The following is a 20,293-nucleotide window of genomic DNA, read 5'->3' as shown; positions in this document are numbered from 1 at the left end:
CTTTCTCTGATTAGCATTTTGAAAATCATGACAGATTATCTTGACAAGCGCACAGGGAGAAACAGCTCAAGAAGAAAGCTAGGATTTATTTTTGTTTGTTTTTCATTGTGGTTCAGTGGTAGAATAGTCATCTTGCAATCAGGAGGTCATAGAGTTTATTCCAGCGTCCTTCTGTTAAATGGTGATGTGCCCATGCGCAACGCATTTAATCCCCAAGATGCCTAACCATTTGCATATCGGTTTATGTCTCCAGGTGAATGTCCCTGTGACGTCTAAGTGGTCCCAATTGACTGTATCAACGGCCAACCTGTTTGTCTGGGAAGCAAAATACTTTACAGTTTTGGAAGTTGTGAAGCATTGCTCCAGTGTCTTTTTATCTCTGGTGGAAAACATTAGTAGTGACGCATGACATATTGGCATTCATATCAGTATCAGTTCAATAAGTAAAACTCAGCCAATATTATTTAAAATTTCATGTGTTCTTATCATAGCTGACTGGGTGTGTGAAAACCACTTTCAGTCAAGTAAAACCACACTTATACACAAGGTCTCAGATCCACCAAGACTTTCTTACCTCTAGCATTTTATGTTTGGTAAACATACACTGCACAGCTTTAACCTATCTCATGTCATAAATCGTTTAAATGGTCAGAGCAACAGCATAAAGCATGACTGACAAGCTGTTTTATAGAAGAACCCATATGGGCTCTGGCTTTAAATGTTTCCTTTTAGAAGTGCAGGGTAATCAAATGTTTTGAAATCCATATTTTAATTTAATCAATTATTTCAAATGCATAATTTATAAAACACTTATAAAACATTGCCCCTGAGAAAGACCGACTTGGCTGTAGTGAATTCATGCAATGACCTTCACTAAAAGCAAGCAAAATTATTAATGCAATACTCAAACTTTTTGTTAAAAAAGTTTGTATTATTGACTGAACTTCAGTCAATAAACTCTTAAATTAGGATAGCAACATTCAGATAAAATACCTAGTAAAGAGGAAAATGAACTTATACTAAAAACTAAAGACTAATAAAATTAAAACAGGGCAAAAAGAATAAAACTGCAACACTGATAAAAACACCAATATTATCATAGTTCAGCATTAATGTTTATTTTTCAGAAATCAGTGTATTTTATGAGGAATAGAGAATAAGGCCAACTTATCTATGGCTAACAAAGAACAAGAATTGGTGTGTTCATCTCACTAAAACATGCCTGGACAACTGATTCTTTATGTTGTATTGTCAACCATCATGGTGACAACTTGAATGAAGCTAAGAACAAGCAAGATGGCAACACAAAAACCAACATACATCTCACAAGATGGCAGGATGGCAGCATGGTGATGTCACACCCAGACTTAGCGGCTCATCACCCATCAACAAAAAGAGTGTATGCAGCACTATTTAGCAACCTCTGCAAGTCCTACAGAAACCTTTAGGTACTACTAATATAAATATTAATATGATATTAATATCTGTATTTACTCAGTAGTGTAATACAGGTGTAACCACTACTTAATTTAATTAGCAATAAATTCAGTAGGAAAGTTACTTTTGTTCAAGGGTCACACAGGAGGATGATAAGCATACAAGTTTTAACAACTCAAGTTTATTTTTCTTTCCCCACAAAAAAATATAATAATCCAGGTAACACTAATTACTTTAATAAAATTAAGGTATAAAACTTAAATTGTCCACCCTTATATAAAAATATCAAATTAATATATAGAAAATTGAGGGTAGTCTTTTTTTTAAACAGTAGCTTTAAAGCTTACTTCAACAAAACAAATTACATATTCCAGTTAGTCCTTCAATATAACAGTTCAGTCAGTCAGTTCAGTCAATGTGCACATAAGTTGTCCGTTATGAAAATGTTCATGAACAAATAGTTTGTGGAATAAAATAAAAGATTTGGGGGGACCCTTTTTGTTCAATAAGCTTATCTGTTGTCCACGCAAAACATCCAGCTCCAGCAGCACCAGTCCCTCCGTCTTTCCAGGCTTCAGTCCGAATCACAAAGATGGCGGCGGGACCCTCCTGCTTCTGGAACCACTGGCTCGTTCAGGTATCGGTCGTCCAAAAAAAAACAACAACCTGCATGCAGAGCGTTAACCGACCATGCAGGTATACGGAAATCATAGAAATCTTTCAATTACTTCTCAGTGAAAATCAAATTAGCGTTTAAAATAAACCAAAAACGCTCAGTAATAAAGAAATAACTTAATAAACATCACTTCATCATAAACAGTCTCATTTCACAGAGCTATGCTGCTTACAGAGCGACACTTTATACTCCGGTTGGGTTTTTTTTCCAGTTCGAAAAAAACCGAGCAACGTTAGCTCCAGCTAGGTAGCCATTCTGCGTAAGTAAGCAGCTGAAAATAAAACAACAGACTCACCGGAGAACTCTCAGAACAGAATGTACATTATCCAGTTCAAAATAAACAGATTTCTTTCATATCACAGCAGCACTTATGCGTAGTAACTTCTCTACTTCTGCTGAAATGTGCTTAGTCTGCATAGTCTGCCATTTCTTTTTTCTTCTTCACTCTTCTTTACTCTTCTTCTCGTACCGACACAGGAGAAATGTGGGTCTAGTGCCCTCTACAGGACATTCTAAGAACTAACCAACAAACACATTAAACATACAGACAGATCAGCATAGTTTATGGGGGTTACACAGGCAATTGCAATGAGGAGAATGTGAGCTGTGTTTAACAAACTGACATAATGGTTGCTACTGTATTAACATTAGCAGAGCCTTAGCAAGCTAAAAACTTTAGCTTTAGTGGCCAGGATAAACACCTCGCATTTCTATAAGGTTTATACAGGCATGTGTTTATGGATGTGATTGTTTTTGGGGAATCTATGTCCAAATTCTGTAAAACAAAGTTCAACCAGCCAGTTTCAGATGGCTAGTCTTATTTTTGGCTAGATCAAAAAGAGCAGATTGTGCTTTACGTTGGGTACCAGGATTTTCTTTCAAGATGCAATCTTTCACTAACCCAGTGCTTCTCAATTCCAGTCCTCAGGCCCCCCTGCTCTGCATGTTTTAGATGTGCCTCTATTCCAGAACAGCTGATTCAAATGATTGCATGACCATCAAGTGCTGCAGAAACCTGTTGATCACCCATAGATTCAATCCAGGTGGGTAGCAGAAGGGAAACACCTAAAACATGCAGGGCAGGGGGGCCTGAGGACTGGAATTGAGAAACGCTGCACTAACCTATTGAGGTCAAAATGTTCATATGTGTATCCCCCAATGTAGGCAGTGGAGAGCTGCAGGCAAAAATGAATAAAGCTGTTGCGTGTAGAATTTGTAACACTATGACATCATGTGATTTGAACCTGACAAGATCTCATGGTGCTAGTACTGGTCTGAGACACTGCAAGCTGTAGACAGAATTTGCAAATGAACCCTACAAGTTCACATCTTTCATCTTGACTTGTCCTGCTGTGGTCTGCAGTAACTCACAAAACATCAATAGATGAACTGTGGCAAGAAAAAGCTGGCCCACAAAAAAGAACAAATAACCCTTTGCTTAAAATATAAAAATATGATACTAAGATGCACTAAGACAACCCAGAAGCTAGATTGTGAAAAAGATTTTTTGATTAAAAAGGAATCAGACTCTGAGGAGAGGCAAACAAAGATCGCCTTGTGATATCCATAAAACGAGTCTCTTACAGTCCTTGGCATTATACATCTGTATGTGAAATTTACATTTTCTTTATTTCACTTTTGCTGGAGGCAGTTTCAGAGGGTATATTTATTTCCTTCAGCAGGAAGCTCTGCATACTTCTAATGGTTCTGTTTAGACTTAAGGTCGTGTTTTTTACTGTCTGTTCAAAGTTTAATTCCACGCTTGAAGGAGCCTCTTTGAAGCGCCACCTGATCCCAACCATTGTGGAGGACATTTATTGATAAAGACCTTGCTTTAGATTTAGTCCAGTTGCCTTTAAAGCCAAGTAATTTATTGATTAGAGAGCCTTCATCCATCCATCCATTTTCTTACACCCTTGTCCGTAGTGGGGTTAGGAGGGGTGCTGGTGCCTATCTCCAGCTAATATTCCAGGCGAGAGGCGGGGTACACCCTGGACAGGTCGCCAGTCTGTCCCAGGTCTGATTGGAGAGCCGATTTCTAAAAAAGTATTTCATAGGTTTCCTTACATAAATACTATGGTGCATAGCAAATACACTTGTGCTATTCATGTCCCCTTTGGTAAAGCATATGTTAAAAGAGTATGCATTGTGAAGCATGGTTGGTCCAGAAATAGCTATTGTTTTCTGTATGAATGTCTATTTCCTTTATTAAAATATTGTCAACATTCTTCTCCTCATTGCCTTATTTAATATATCATCATAAAGGTGTAATGAATTTTTAACAATCATGATATTTACTCATGTATAAATAACATATGACTTCACACGTTTAATTCTTTTGAAGAAAGGGATTAATTTAAAGATTTTAACCCCTTTAAATGTTTGAAAGACTGGATGTGATATTCATTCTAAAGCTGTTTGCTATTTTACACAGTATGTCGGCATTTTAAAGAAAAGCATCCGATTTGGGTTGAAAGATGAAAAAAATTTGATTTTGTGACATCATCTACACATGATGGAGAATGACACGTCACTAAGCTCCTCTTTGCCCTTTGGTCCAACTTTAAGACCACCAAACTTTAAGAACGTCTTCCATGTATCATTAGAACATACTGTAACTCCCTACCAATGCTGTTTTTGGGGAGTCAGGTAATGTTCTAGTTTGGATTACCAGGCTTGGATGCAGCTGCTTGGCTGTGAAGCTCATTTTGTGTGGGTTCTACCCACCATTAGCTAATCTAATGCAAACTTATCACAGTTTGTATCTCGTTATATCACCTTCCCAGAGTACTGTCCAATCTGTTAGTGTAAACATGTTACTAAACATGTTACATTGCTAGAACATAAAGTATTAAGAGAAATATGTAGGTTTGTTTTGTTCGGCTGGTCACAAATCAACTTGCAAATCCCAGTTATTTTTCAAATTGCAACTGATACATACAGCACAAATTTAGTATATTATTGATTAAAATAAGGACTTGACACACAAATTGAATACATCATGCTTTTTAGAGCTCTCAGAAGACTTGAAAGATGATATTGTTAACCATCTCTCCCCAAAGCCGGTTTAGCAACATGTCACCTGGAAGGAGATAAAACTGTCATTCTAGATGAGACAGAACTGGGTAACTGTACTAAACATGCATACACTTGTTTTGTTATTGTTATTCTTTCGTGTTCCCATCAATTCAAGAGAAATACTGCTTTGTTCCGTTGTTTCGATCTCCTGATACTCTGAATTTAAAAACAAAATAGATTTTCTGTTTGTTTGTCGGATTGCTTTTGGTCATTTTTATGTTTTAAATAACATTGGGAGAATTTCAACTGAAAATTGTAGATATGTTCCTCAGGTGCATGAATGCTCTGAGTGCAATTAGAATTGAAACAGAAATTACTAAATCTGATAGCTTTTAGGATAAATATAATATGCAGTTAATTATTAAATATGATTATTTAATATAATTATTAACACAATATGTCAAATAAGTAAATCAGGTGTGGGTGGGAAGGTAGGCGGATCCTATTTTCTGTATAAATGCTGCCCTTTTCTGTGAAGATTGAGCAACAATGGTTCAACCTACTTTAGAATAGTGTGAAACACTTGAAAGTGCATAATTCCTTTTGATTTTTTTTAATTGCTGGGTTGAGCTTTTGTGGATGCACGCTGTCTCGTGGTGATTTACAAGAAATTGACAAGTAAGTGCTATTTTATGTTTGAATTAATTAAAATAGTTTTTGAAGTCAAACAGAAGATGACATTGATTTTTTTTTTTCAAAAATGTTGAAGCCTTGCATCATTTTGAATCGTGCAGCCTCATCTCCCATTTATACGCACATGAACAGAAAAACAGAAAACATTATTATATTGGATGTCAATATTTTTTTGTCTTTAAGGCATCAAATGGCAGGTAAGAAAACAGGTGTTCAATGAGAAGCTGCTGCAGCAGCAGACAGGTGTTGGTCAGAAGTTTGATGAAAGGGAAGAGCAGTTACCAAGCTGGTTTGGAAGGTAACAGTTTTTGTTGCAACAAAGAGGTTTTGTAAAAGCAAGTTATATTTTTATACATGTTAATAGCAATGCAACATACAGCAGGTCAGCAAAAATGATCAATTTTGCAAATGAATAACATACGTTTTCAGCTTTTTAAGATTTTACCCACTTTAGTTCCAATCTGGAGCTCCTTCCACAGATTCTCTGTCAGATTCAAGTTGAATCTCTGGCTGAGCCACTCAAAAACATTAATATCAATTCTAGTAAGAAGAAACAAGCAAATAAAATCAAAAGTAGGGATGCACAGAGACAACATTTTGGGCAGATATCTGTATGATATAATATGGATATATCTGTGTATATTTCTCTAAAAGATTATGCCAAACATTAAACTGCTAGCAATATGAATAATATTGGGCTCAACTGTATACATCTCAATACCTGAATGAATGACAAAAGCAATAAGTTAATTAATATTTATTGCCATATTTTTTTTCTTATTTCAGTTACTTGTGATAACATATTTATTTAGATTTCTACTGTTATTTGAAAACATTATGAAGTCTATTTAATAAATAACTACATCACATAATGACTTAATTTAAATGTAATTTTAAAAATATTCATATATTAGATTATATGAAGATCCAACTATTTTTGTTCTCAGACTATGTTTTTACCTATTACTTTGTTCTTTGTTCAAAACCTCTCAAATTAAGGCTTTGGCCACAGTGAAGAGAAAAGAAGAGGCAGAAAACATACTGTATCATAAAGTACATTTGCTCAATATGTTTATTTAATGGGTGTGGATTAACAGAATATTGGCAATGTTGAGCATTAGTGGGTTAGTTTGTGAGCCAGACATTCTCTGGCATGAAATTTGTTGCCTCAACAGAAGATTAGATAAAGCATAAACATACTTTATACAGTTAAGCAACCTCATCAATGCTGTTGAAATTTGGTAATTCATGACCGGTTTTACCAGGGGTATAAAGATGTTATGAACAAAGGGCCATTGTATTAGTCAATAGGCGAGAACAGACCCAAGTCATTTTGCCACCACATACAATAAACGGGATAAGTGAGAGGTAAACTCACAATAACAAAACTGCAGAAAGGAGCGTTATTTGAATCTTCATAACAACGATATTATACACAGTCCATCCATTTTTATTTGGAGCTTTTCTGTTTTTCCGTCACAAATAAAATTGAGTAGAGTGTGTTAAATTCCATCGAAGTACTTTCAGTTGATTATAAATTAGGGAATACATATTTATTGACATACTTTTTTTTTTCAATAAAATGTAAAAACTTTTTTCAAGGCTCATACTCCTTTTATATTTGTTTTATTACCTTCTGGGAGATGTCTCTCACTGGGAGATGTTTCTCACCAAGAAATAAACTTCTTGGCTAAACAAAAGTATTTTTGCCAGGAGAATGAATACTTTGGTAATCTACCTAGTGTGACCGGCCAGAAATCCAAAAGTATCTGGATTTATAGAATTCATGTGTTCTCAGTTACAGATCACATTATGGCTTGCAACATATTCTTCTCATTATTATTAATTTAAAGTAGTTTTGTTATTTTTAAGTTCTTAAGTCTGAGTTTTATTAAGCTTTGTTCCACTTTCTTTTCCCTACATTTGCCCTACATTTTTAAATCTTTCATTTCAGGCATGCTTTCCTGTTTGGGTTTGGCCTTTCTCCTCCTGAGCCTCCTCGTTGTTCAGCCCCAGGTTCTCTCCTGTCGGGTTGGAGACCAACGCGAGTGTGATGCTGCCCCCTTTGTACCAGGTCACAACTTGATAGGGGAGGGCTTTGATATGGTCACAATGCAAAGGAAAGGAGCGTACGTGATTGACATGGAGACATACCTCAACCCTAATCGTACCTGTACACTCTGCTCCAATCAACTTAAAGGCCACCAGCTTCAGAAAGTAATTTTAATTAGCAAAAGATGAATTTTGTGCATTTCTTGTACAGTATATTACTATTATTGTTAATCCTGACTTTTAACTTTTATTTCAACAGTAATAAATATTTGTGTGAAGCGATATATCCAAACCTGCTATTACACCTGAATTACCTCGGTGTGGAACAATAAAGGCTGTTTCTGTTCTATTCTACATTTTTTTTTACCTTAAAATTTTTCTTTCCTACCTTTGTTTTCAGCTGCCAGTGTCTGCATTGGACTGGCGTGCATTCAGCCAAACAAAAACGTATTCCTACGGTGGTTTCCACACCTCTGTTAGGTAAATCATTTGGCCATATTTTTTTCCACAGGCACAGTTTCGATTTTACTAACAAAGGAAGTACACTTTCTACCACTATAAATGTCTTACATGTAAATCTGTTGAAGACCATAAAAACAGAATCACAAATACACAACAGCACATGACATTACATTATAACCTATTTATTCAAAATTAAAGACAAATACTGAGGTAGCCTGTTGAAATATTTCATACCAATACACTGGTGTGTATTGGTATGAAATATTGGAAGTTAATACCACAGATCAGTTGGAATCTATCAAGATCAATTTGCATGTCACCTAGTAATTGTTTTAATTTTTTTCCACAGCTCACTCGTTAACGATTACGTCTCAGAAGAAAGTCATGGCTGGAAGGTCAGACACATCATCTATTCTATACTGATAAGAAATTAGGGTTTTAGAATAAGATTGATGGTCAAACAGAGGTCAGGATTGTCATCTTGCAGTTTGCATGATTTTCCTGTGCAAGTGTGGGTCCTCTCCTGGTACTCTCGCTTCCTCTCATGTCCCAAAAACGTGGCTGGTATTAGTGTGTGCATAGAGGGTTGTTTGTTTTGTGTGTCTTTTTGTTGTCCTGTGGTGGAGTGGTGACTAGTCCAGAGTGTGTCTCACCTTGCTGCAGATATGGCACCTGAAATCATGTGCACTTTCGCTTTAACAGCTGCCCTGTGAAGTTATCAGGTTGATGTTGCAATATTTTTTCTGAACCTGAAAACTTACAGCATCAATGTCTTGGAAGGTATGATCTAGCACAATTGCAAGAATGTGACACCTGTTAGTACTAATTGTCTTTGCTAACATAACCTTTGTCAACACCAGGTTTGAACAGAAGTGAAGTCTTTGACTAGAGCATGCTCTGGCACAATAACATTGATGATTGCTGCTTTTAAGATTTTTGTGTGTGTGTGTTTGTGACATCAGATGGGGCTGGGTGTAAGGAAATATGCTTCTGCCAGACTCGACGTTGTAGGAACTCAATCCACTGTGTATAAGTTTGCTTCAAATATGATGCGAGAGGACCGCTACACATTCAGCACACAAAAGAGGATGTTCAGCCATTACAGGTCCACTTAGAACACTGCTGCATTATTCTATTGAATTTAACTATCAATCAAGTTTTATAAGGTTTATGTACATAGAGTTATTTGCTGGCTGTCTCTTTGTGCCTAGTTACCGAGTGTCAACTGCACCACCGTTCAGCTCTGAATTCTTAAAAGATCTAGCCAGGCTTCCAAGATACTACAACTCCTCCACTTCTTCGCATTACAAGGACTTCTTACACACCTATGGCACTCACTACATTCATCAGGTTAAAAGACACATGTGCCTAATTCAGTTTGTTTATTCATGAATTTAAAAAAAATGTAAACAAAAAATAACAAACTTCATTTTAGGTTCGTCTTGGAGGCTATGTGGCAAGAGTGACAGCTGCAAGAACTTGTTTGTCCACACTGAATGGAATGTCTTCAAATGACGTAGGGAAATCACACATCCTTTGCATAAAAAAAATAACATGATCCCTCAATAAAGAAAATGTAGCATGATAAGCTCCCTAAGCAAACTATTGGTGGTTGGAAAAGGAGACTGTTAAAGCATTCTTTACAAAATCTACCGTAAGTAAATTAAAGTTGGCTGAGATCTGAGAAGACAAAAGTTCCATGTCCTTTTTAGTTGTACACGCTGTATGCAAAAAAAAAACTGATAAATTGCTACCGTCTCCTTTTTTAACTAAATTAACAGTGATAGAGTGAAAGACCTAACCTTTTTTAATGTATCAGTATCCTGCCTGTCATAAGCTAAGCAATCACTACATTTGTAAATATCATTTGTAAAGAAATAATAGTCACTGGCTTTCTTTAAAACCTTGCATACCTTTTTGACTTACAGGTTCATTCATGTGTCTCGATGGGTATTGAAGTTGGCTTGGGAAACTTTAAACTATCAAATGTTCCAAGTCCTTGCTCCAAGTTTCTGCAGAACCATGGCTTTTCCACCGTCTTCAGCTCTTACATCCACCATCACTATACAGTCATATCTGGAGGCAATGGATGGTCAGGGGAGTTTTCACTAACCCATAATGACTCCTTGGGTTTCAAAAACTGGCAACATACTCTCAAGGATCACCCAGATGTTGTTTTCTTTTTCCTTCGACCGATCCATCTACTCATCCCAACTAAAACCAAAAGAGTGGGAATAAAAGTCACTGCTACAAAATACTTAGAGGATAATGCCATGGAGAGCTCACCCAGAGAACCAGAATGTACAGGGAACACCCCTAACTTGGCCAGGAACTGCTGTCCTCAGCAGGTTTTGAAGGGGACACTGAGGGTTACCAGCATCAGAGCCTGGGGTCTGAATGGAGATTATGCTGGCGCCACTGAAAGGTTGGCTAATAAGCGTCTGGAGATTTTTGGAAATATGTTATAAAATCTTTTAAGTCACTTACTCCTATTCTTCTTACAGCTATGTGAAGATGTCATTTGGTTCCACCTACTACAGAACTGATGTTATCAATTCAGATTATCCCTATTGGACCGTTGATTATAATTTCGGCAAGGTCAGTTAACATAGTCATCAAAAATCAGCTTATATTGCCCCAAATAACAATAGCCATTCTCTTCACGTAAGGTTTACGTCCAGTGATCATGATGTAGATAATACATCATTATTTATGTATCATAATTATAGGCTTAGACTCTACTCCTGCAGTCTTGTTATTCTGTGTTGTGTTGTCCTGGTGTACTGTTTTCATCATGTCTTTTGAGTGTAGAGAGGTGTTTTATTGTCTTTCATGCAAATAAAACAACAGCTGGAAACTAATGTTTTTCATAAAGATGTTATAAATTAGGATTTTTTTAATTTCTTTTTTTTAATATTCACTCATTAACTTTGAAAGATAATGACTTCTGTTTTCCATGCAGGTTTACACACTCCAGGTTTTGGCGGTTGAAATCTGGGATGAGGATCTGCAGTATGATGACCTTCTTGGATCTTGTGTGAGGTACCTAAGTCAAGGAGACAACAGTTTCACCTGTGCAGCTGGAAGCGGAAGTTTTGAGGTCCAATACACTCTGACTTGTGACCCTTATCTGACTGGAGAGAGGTGCGGCCAATATAAGCCATCTCCTTAGTGACAAACCTATCAGGAAAGGGGAAGCTACATGATATTAATTTCTCATGTTTTTGAGTTTATCTGAGAAATGTTTGATTTGTTTGATAAAATATGATGCTTCATCTCTTTTGGATTGGTAAAACTTCTGTTAACTGTTTATGGATTATATATGCTGGGATTCTCCTATGTATTCTGTCTGGGATTCTCTTTTCAACATGTCATGTAAAATATATTACACAATATTTAGTCAGGAAATTAAATGGCCACTTTGTAGCAACTATTAGCAAATTGTAATTTTATTCTATTATGGAGACGGTGAGTGTAACAAAATTTCAAAGTAAAAGGCTATTCAAATATGAGTTGTGCTCCTTCTTATTGCTTGAAATGTCTTTCACATAAACCTAAATAGAAAAAGTTAAGGTTTTGACTCCAAATGTTAGCTTTGAGTCCCATCATGCTGGCATAAAGCAGGCAGAGGAGACTGGCAGAAAAACAAGTTAAATTTATTTAAACAAAATCTACCAGGAGTGCTGCATAAATTAGTCCGCTAAACTTTTCACCAGACAAAACATAAAAAAAATTTCATTTATAGCACAAACCTTGAAAGCGCTATAACACTTGTAAGCAGAAAAAGAATTATAAAGTCTATTAGGATTTATGTTGATTTGTTTATTTATGGTTTTACATATTTTTTTTTAATCTTTTTCATACATGCTTTACATTTGACACCTGTTATAATAGCATAACTGCACAATACTTAGATATATTCAGGTACCTGGACAAATTAAACTATGTTCGTCAATCTGTATCTTACTGTTTACTTCTATTTTGTTTACAAAAAGGAGTTGAGAAGGTATGGAAAGGTCTGAAATTATGCTACGAATGTATTAAGTCTACAAAATAAGTTGGGAGGTAAATGCAAACTTAAATTAAAATTAAGAAAGTTAAGTTTAAAAGTTTAATTTAGTAATACAGAACAACAAAAAATTTTGTTTGTTCAAACTTCATCAAAGCTTCATGGGGAAGCCCCGGTTTGGAATGGTTTTACCTTTACCAATTCCTTACTTGAATTTATATTTTTACTAGTCTATGAGGTCAACATTTACAGTATTCAGCTTAAGGAGATCTTAAGTCGGTCGCAAGGTTGTTTTTTGATAAGTTATTTGTTTGAATGTAAGTATTTAGTACCAGCCCATGTGGTAAATTTTCTACATTCAGTTAATAATTGCTATAAAGTGAAAATGTGTTGTTGTTTCAATGTTATTTGACTATGTTGCTCTCACTTGATGACTAGCATAATCAATCACATTACCCATTCAGATGATGGAAGCAAAATATTACTCAAATTAAAGCCTAGAACTTGGATCATATTCAGACTATCTAAGACTGCATCCACACTGCAGGCTGAAGTGACCAATTCTGATTTTTTTTTTGTACGTAATGCGACCTGTATCTGATCTTTTCATGACAGTCTGAACAGCACAGGTCGGATTCATTTCGAATGCGACCCAGGCCACTTGCATATCCGATACGTATCCAATTCAAATGCAACCTAGAGTTCAGGTCACATTCATCCGAACTGAGCGTCACTGATACTGGACAAATCTCACTATTCTGTGCCCTGATATGCTCAAGCGGGACGTATAGCAACAACCACAACACACTATAATGAGGATTAAGTTGTTAATATGCTACTCCGGTCGGACAACAACGTCAAATATGTAGGACATGCTCCACCATTAGCCTCCCTGTTTACTTCCGCAAACACTGAGCACTTCTTCTTTTTATGGCGGTTGGCAGAACAGTGAGAATGCTGACGTTGTCACTCCCTCTACTGTGCATGCAGGACACTTTCAGGTCCTTTGCCCATTCAGACTGCAGAACGGATTCAGGTTGCATATGTGTGGCAGTTTGAACGGCCCTGGCAAAAAAATCCGATTTGACAAAATATCGGAATTGGGTCATTTCAGTCTGCAGTGTGAACGCAGCCTAAGATATAATGGCAATATACCTTAAGTGGAACAGAAACATTTTTGTGTGATGAATGATCAGTAAATAAGACTAAATCTCTCTTTTCAACAACTATAATTCAGTTTTTAAAAAAAGAAGAAAAAAATAGCAGTGGGGCATGCCAGAGGTATGCACATCATGACACATTATCCAAGCTGGCTTAAGTGTGAGGTTGGATGAGGTTAGTGGGAGACAAGAAGCTGCTGAAAGCACAACACACATGAAGACAAAGAACTGTTCCTGCCTGTGTGGTAGGCTCAAGAAACAAACCCTTAGTCAGAATCAGTCTGAGGACTCATCTTTGAAACAAATTTGAATGGGATAACCTCAGATGAGGTAAAAAAAAATGCACATCCCCCAATGCGGAGAGCTGCAGGCAAAAAGGAAGAAACCTGTTATGCATAGAGTTTTGTAGCACTATGACATCATGTGATTTGAACCTGACAAGATCTCATGGTGCTCGTACTTGTTGTGAGAGGCACTGCAAGTTGCAGACAGAATTTACAAATGAACCCTACAAGTTCACATCTTTCATCTTGACTTGTCCTGCTGAGTTTGTGATAACGCACATAAAACATCAATGGATGAATCGTGACAAGAAGCAGCTCCCCCCCTAAAAAATATGGCCTCTTGTTTACTATAAAAAATATAATACCAAGATGCACTAAAATAACCCAGAAGCTAGATTGTGCAAAAGATTTATTCACTGGATAACTAGATAAAAGGAATCCCACGCTCTAAGGTAAAGCAAACAAATCTTTCCTTCTGAAATCCATAAAGTTAGTCCCTTCCTTTCCTTGGCATTGTACATCTGTATGTGCAATTTACCTTTTTCCTTATTTCCCTTTTGCTGGAGGCAGTTTAACAGGGTATATTTATTTCCTTTAATAGTGCAGGAGTCTCTGCATGCCTCTAATGGTTCTGTGTTTAGACTTAAGGTCGGATGTATTTCTTACTGTCTGTTCAAAGTTTAATTCCACGCTTGAAGGAGCCTCTTTGAAGCGCCACCTGATCCCAGCCTTTGCAGAGGACATTTTATTGATAAAGACCTTGCTTTAGATTAATCCATTTGACTTTAAAACCAGATAATTTATCGATTAGAGAGCACATTTCTGTAAAGCTATTTTATGAGTTTACTTATATCAATACTGTACACAACAAATATACTTGTGCTCTTCATGTCCCCTTTGGTATAGGTCTTGTTAATACAGTGTGAAGCATGGTAGGTTGAGAGATGGCTATAGTGTCTTTATTTTTCCTCGTTATAATATCAACAGTCTCCTCATTATTTTTCCTCACTTAAATATATTAGATTCAAATGTGAACTATTTTTTACAAATGTGATAATCATACTGTATAACTAACAAGACTGCTTCTTTATACACATCTTGAGCACCTTTCAAAGATTCCAGAAGGGACCATTATGGATTGAAGGAAGGGAAGTGTGCTGCAAACTTTAGAGTTTAATGTTATAGATGTACATCTGAGCATAGAAAAGTGTTTTTGGAGATGTGATACATAATGTTTCTTAGATAAAGTATTTTATTGTTTAAGCTATTTTGTATAAGTTTGGTAGTGTGTATATATTATTAAACGGCAGGAGGAACACGGCTTAAAACTAAAAGGCTGCCACATAGTTTGATTGCTGCTGCTGCTGAGACCCTATCTAACCTGGGGAGCAGGGTTCTCAGCCCGTTTCTGTACCTGTTCAGTGTTGGTGAATAAACACTCAGTGGGTCTGCACCTTTTTTTTGCCTCAATCCTCCTGCTTAATCCAACCAGTCTCCCAAAATGATGCATCTGTGTGGACCAGGGTTAATGTTGGGGTTACATTAGACCAGGGGTCTCAAACTCCAGTCCTCGAGGGCTGCAGTCCTGCAGTTTTTAGATGTGCCACACAGGTACAAAACGCTGGAATGAAATGGCTTAATTACCTCCTCCTCGTGTAGATCAGTTCTCCCAGCCTTGCTAATGACCTAATTATTCTTTTCAGGTGTGGTGCAGCAGAGGCACATCTAAAAGTTGCAGGACTGCGGCCCTCGAGGACTGGAGTTTGAGACCCCTGCATTAGACAAATATTTTCAGTCTTTAACAAATTTTTAAATGGTGACGGAAAAATCCGAAGGCTATCTGTCACATTGAAAGATTACATTTCACACGCGTCAGTGCAGACACACAGACATTTTCAATTTTATGCCCAAAATATTGCAGAGGTATTTTAATTTTTTATTTTTTTAAAAATCCTATCAGACCATCCTGTCTCACCTGAACAATTAACTCAATGGATCTCTCTATCCAGGCGTTGAGTAGTTATAGACACGGGGCTTTGGAGTCCGTTTGTTTCAGAGGGAGTGCATGCTGCAGCATTTCTTCTTGCAGAAACAAGGGCTTTTCAGGATCAGGAAACCCCTTGTTTGGAGAGTCTTGCTGACTTCCGACCACTTCAATTAGAGAAATGTTCCATGATTTCAAAGCTTTGGCTGAAGTGGCAATTGTAATTCCAGCCTCCAGTGTGGCAGCTTTGAAAGCAACATCAAAACCTCGAGACATTTGAGACAAACGAGTGTGGAATTCAGGTCAATTCAGACTAAGAGGAAGTGATGAGACTGCTTTCAGGCCACACTAGGTGAACTATTCATATTTTAAGTGCAGTCATTTACCTTAATTGTTTATATGTAGTTACTTGAATAAAGTCAATAGCTTTTGTACTGTGGAGAAAAAGTTACATGCAAACATCAGCTTTATGTGTGATAGGATGATGTGGATTCTTTCCTCAGCTTGTTTGGACTGAATATTCATTTCGCCAAATGAAAATTAAATAAATGATTATGTCATTATTATCATTTCAAATTTAGCAGGGAAAAGTAAATTATGACTGGAGTTTTTTGACGCTGTTGGACAAAGCGTCAGATAACGGAAAAGTTTAGCTCAGCCTGTGGTGTGGATGTACAACCTAGATGACAAAAACCCTTTGCGTATACATCTAATCTAGTCTCCGAAGGCTTTATTCATTATTAGAAGTTGGATGAATGAAGAAGCTAAAAAAAAAAAAAACTTCACTAAATGATAACTTGAGAATTAAAAAGTAAGGATACTGGCAGAAATACACATAACGTGAGAAATAAAAATATTTTGACTTCATGCCTTGTAAAAAAGTTATAGGCCACTTTCATCACTGTGACAAGACTCATTCTATGACAGTTTATCTTTGTAATTCGATTACTGCTGACCTTGGTCCAGATTAGAGGAGGAAAGAGAATTTTATCCTAACCTCAATGTCTGATCTCATTTCTTTAAGAACAAAAATTCAGCATGGACTTTTCACACCCCAACTCTCTAGTTTCATAATTGCTTTGCATATATTTTTTATGATGTAAAGCACTTTGAACTGCCTTATTGTTGAATTGTGCAATGCAAATAAACTTGACTTGACTAGAAAAACGTCAGGAGTGTGACGTTTTCCTTTTCTCATAAAAGCCTCTTTTGATGTATTATTAAAACTGAGGCGACAAAATAAGGTCAATCGGAAACTTAAAGTGAGGTTGTATTTTAAAATACTGAAAAAGTATGATAAATCTGGTGAATTTTAGCTAAAACATGGAGAGCTTCATATTTTTGATGGAATGTGCTACCATGTATAGAAATTTCAGGTCTGGTAGATTCAATCATAGGAGAATGCAAAAAGTTTGCTGTGAGCTTTTTAATGTCAGGAGAAATACACCAAAAGTAATAAAAACATGAAAAATAACAGGTACTGCATTCTTGATCTTTGTGCTTACACTGGCATTTTGAGGAGCTGCACCAGAAAAGTACATTTAATGGATTTCTCTTTTCTGCTGCCATGTATTTTTGCTTATTGTAAGACTTTTTATTATATTCCTTTCCATGCTTCATTACTTTTTTCTTATAAACAAAACAATAATTGAATTTGGCTCTACCACCTTCCAATTGAAATCTCCTAGATTACTGTTAGTAACTGTTGTTTGAACAAAGGGAAACAATAAGACTTCCACTATCAGCTTCCTACTTAAATCACATATATGTCAAATATGGTTGTTGTTTTTGTCTGTTTTGAGGAGAAATATTCCATAGGGAGTAACGTATTGCACCAACAATGTCACCTGCATTTAGATGCATAAGAGTTTGGTTTTCACATATTGCACAATAAGCTAACTACACAAATGGATAAACCAGCACAAACAGTTATGTAAAAAATAAATAAATAAAAACTTCAATTGATTAAAAGTCTTTACAATTAAAGACTTTTAATTGTAACAAAATTTCCCACCCACTATAAAAGTCTAGCTATAGTTAGGATAGGGGCTTGTATGATTCTTTGGTTTTCCAAGAATGCCTTGACCTGTGGAAGAGAGGGTCAAATGTTGACCTGCATGTAAGTGCTGGCAGCCTGCATGTTTACAAAGAAGTGCAGAGTGCCAAAATCCAGCCATTTCCTTTAGTTGTGCTCTCTCATCTTTCATTATTTCTTTGTCAGCTGCTTCAACCACCACATTCAATTGCCTTCTGATTGGTTCAATAGACCACCTATCAAATTGCTAATCTTTTCATTCTTATTCTTATCTTCAGCAGTCATTTCAAGAGAAGCTCTGTACAACCTTGATGGACCACAGATCCATCAGAGCCAGCAAATATGACAATAATTCACATATAGTCATGTTCAATAAATTAGAATATGAGGCTCATTTATCACTGCTGTTACATCAACAGTGTTTGGCTATGTAACTATTAATTGTTGGCAATCAGATCCATGTTGTGTATGTAAAATAACATTAAGGGCAAGTTAATTTGAAATGCATTGTTCAAGTCTGCTTCCCTAAATCTGATTAGTGGTATTGTCTATCTATTAAAGATTTTTGCTTGTGACAGAAGATGCTCAACTCAATGCAACAGAGATGAGAAGCACTGAGTGGTTATACTAAATATAAAGATGAGGTTAATTTAGACATTAAGAATTTAACTTTGTAAAGACAAATACAAGAACTGTTATTTCTTGGAACAGCATATTGCATTTTCCTCAGTTTCTGTACATGTATATAAAAAAGCTTTGCAACATTTTTCTTAATGTTTTGCTTTGGCATAGAATATTCGTTGAACCAGATAAATTTGTGTGCCTGGAAAAAAAAACATGTACAAGAATTTTGACCTTTATCTTCAAACCCACCATGAATGATTCAATCATTTTGAACACATATGTAAATTATTAACCCTCAGTGCAAGCCATCAAGTTCACCTGAAGCTTTTAGCCAACTGTCCTGCATTTCTATACCATATGAAGATACAAGGTTAAAAGAAAATAGGAACAACAAAATCATCTCTCTACATGTCCTTAGTTTAAAAAATGAAAGTCAACAATGCCAGAAGGCCACATGGTAAAAGTTTACATAACGAGTGTTGCAACTTATTGACCTTATTGCATGAAGGTAGTATGATCTCCCCATACATGGATGGGTTATGTCTGGATAGTCTGTCTTCATCCCTCAGTCCAAAAACATGACTGTTACCTGATGAACACTAGATATGTGCACCACCCCACCTCTTCAAGGAAAATGATGATTCTCTTCCTTTTGCCTTTTCTTCAGAGGAATAAATGCATGTTACACTAAGACCAAAAGATTGGCTGCTATTTAAAGTTACAGCTCCTCATAGACTTTCTCTGAATAAGAGCCACTAGTTGACTGATAAAACGTCTTCCTTGTCATTTTGACACATTTGGCTGAATCTAAGCATTTTTGCTGGATACATCCCATTAAATCATTTTCTTCCAGGTCCATTAGCAGCTATACGCTATGGTAAAAGGGCACAGCTTTAGTTTGACTGCAAGGGGGCATGCAGTGTTGTGCACAAATAAGCTTAGTTTGGTTATGAATATCTACTGTACTAATGAATGCCAAAGGTAATTAGCAGCAAAATAATAATCACCTATCAGGAAATAAAGACCAAATAGTTTTTAGTCTTAGTTATTATATATCTGCAAGATAAGCAAATGAGGGTGAATTGATGCAAAATATATAGGTAATATTGATACCAAGTCAGTATCAATATCGGATTGATTGATACAAGTGTGGTAAGATTGATACTTAAGTTTCAAATTTTTTCTTGAAATTTTAATTTCTGTATTGTAGTTTCTCAAATGTACCTCAAAAAGATTTTGGGTTTTGTTTTTTGTACTTTGTGTTTTTATTGTTTCTGTTTGACATGTTGATATAAAAGTATTTTGTAGACACCTAAATTTTGTCCAAATGTTGTCTGAGGTTGTAAAGAAATAATTCAAAGGAAAATCCATTAAAAAATCTGAAGTTCAGATGTTTAGTGATAAAGCAAATCTAAGTAATAAAAAGTAGGGTTGTACCAATTGCAGTTTCCAGGACGATTTTCTGTATGATTACCTACTTGACTACACGTTGCTAAATATGGCATGAAAGTCGCTGAGTTGGCAACAGTGAGGTGACTATTGTTAACCGCAAATGTGCAGACATGGCCTGGAGATAATAGGTTATTTGTCAACCTATTATCATTTTAGCAAGGAACTTTGTAAAAAAAAAAAAGTTTATTTTCAACAACTTGTCTTCTCATAGGTGTCTTGGGCCTTATTTGAAGGTAACAGTAGACCTCCTTTGATCAATGATTGGCTGAGCCGGCCATATTTGTGTTTGCCCAATCCATTAAATCCCCTTGCCGCCTCCAAATCTCTTTCTGGTTATGGCATTCATTGTAATGCATTTAATATCATTTTAGTTGAGCAGCCAAGAATTTGTATGCATTTCTTTATTA

At 36.2% G+C, this 20,293-nt stretch overlaps 1 protein-coding gene across 1 annotated transcript; it reads left to right on the top strand.

The window, feature by feature from the left end:
- Window positions 1-5,675: 5,675 nt before the first annotated feature.
- Window positions 5,676-11,850, top strand: LOC116714447 (perforin-1-like). Its single transcript, XM_032555036.1, has 10 exons — window positions 5,676-5,809; window positions 7,779-8,041; window positions 8,277-8,356; window positions 8,688-8,733; window positions 9,301-9,443; window positions 9,550-9,688; window positions 9,774-9,854; window positions 10,267-10,763; window positions 10,843-10,936; window positions 11,301-11,850. The coding sequence occupies exons 2-10, from the start codon at window positions 7,781-7,783 to the stop codon at window positions 11,508-11,510; spliced, it is 1,551 nt and encodes a 516-aa protein (XP_032410927.1). The 5' UTR covers window positions 5,676-5,809; window positions 7,779-7,780; the 3' UTR covers window positions 11,511-11,850.
- The last annotated feature ends 8,443 nt before the right edge of the window (window positions 11,851-20,293 follow it).

Source organism: Xiphophorus hellerii, chromosome 23 (genome assembly GCF_003331165.1).
Source record: "Xiphophorus hellerii strain 12219 chromosome 23, Xiphophorus_hellerii-4.1, whole genome shotgun sequence".
Lineage (NCBI taxonomy): Eukaryota > Metazoa > Chordata > Actinopteri > Cyprinodontiformes > Poeciliidae > Xiphophorus > Xiphophorus hellerii.
This window is presented reverse-complemented; position numbering and strand designations above follow the sequence as displayed.

Excerpts from the sequence above, each read along its gene's own strand:
- LOC116714447 (XM_032555036.1), top strand. The coding sequence starts at position 7,781 with ATGCTTTCCTGTTTGGGTTTGGCCTTTCTCCTCCTGAGCCTCCTCGTT. Across the intron at positions 8,357-8,687 it reads GGTTTCCACACCTCTGTTAG|CTCACTCGTTAACGATTACG; the intron begins GTAAATCATTTG and ends TTTTTTCCACAG. Across the intron at positions 8,734-9,300 it reads AAGAAAGTCATGGCTGGAAG|ATGGGGCTGGGTGTAAGGAA; the intron begins GTCAGACACATC and ends TTGTGACATCAG.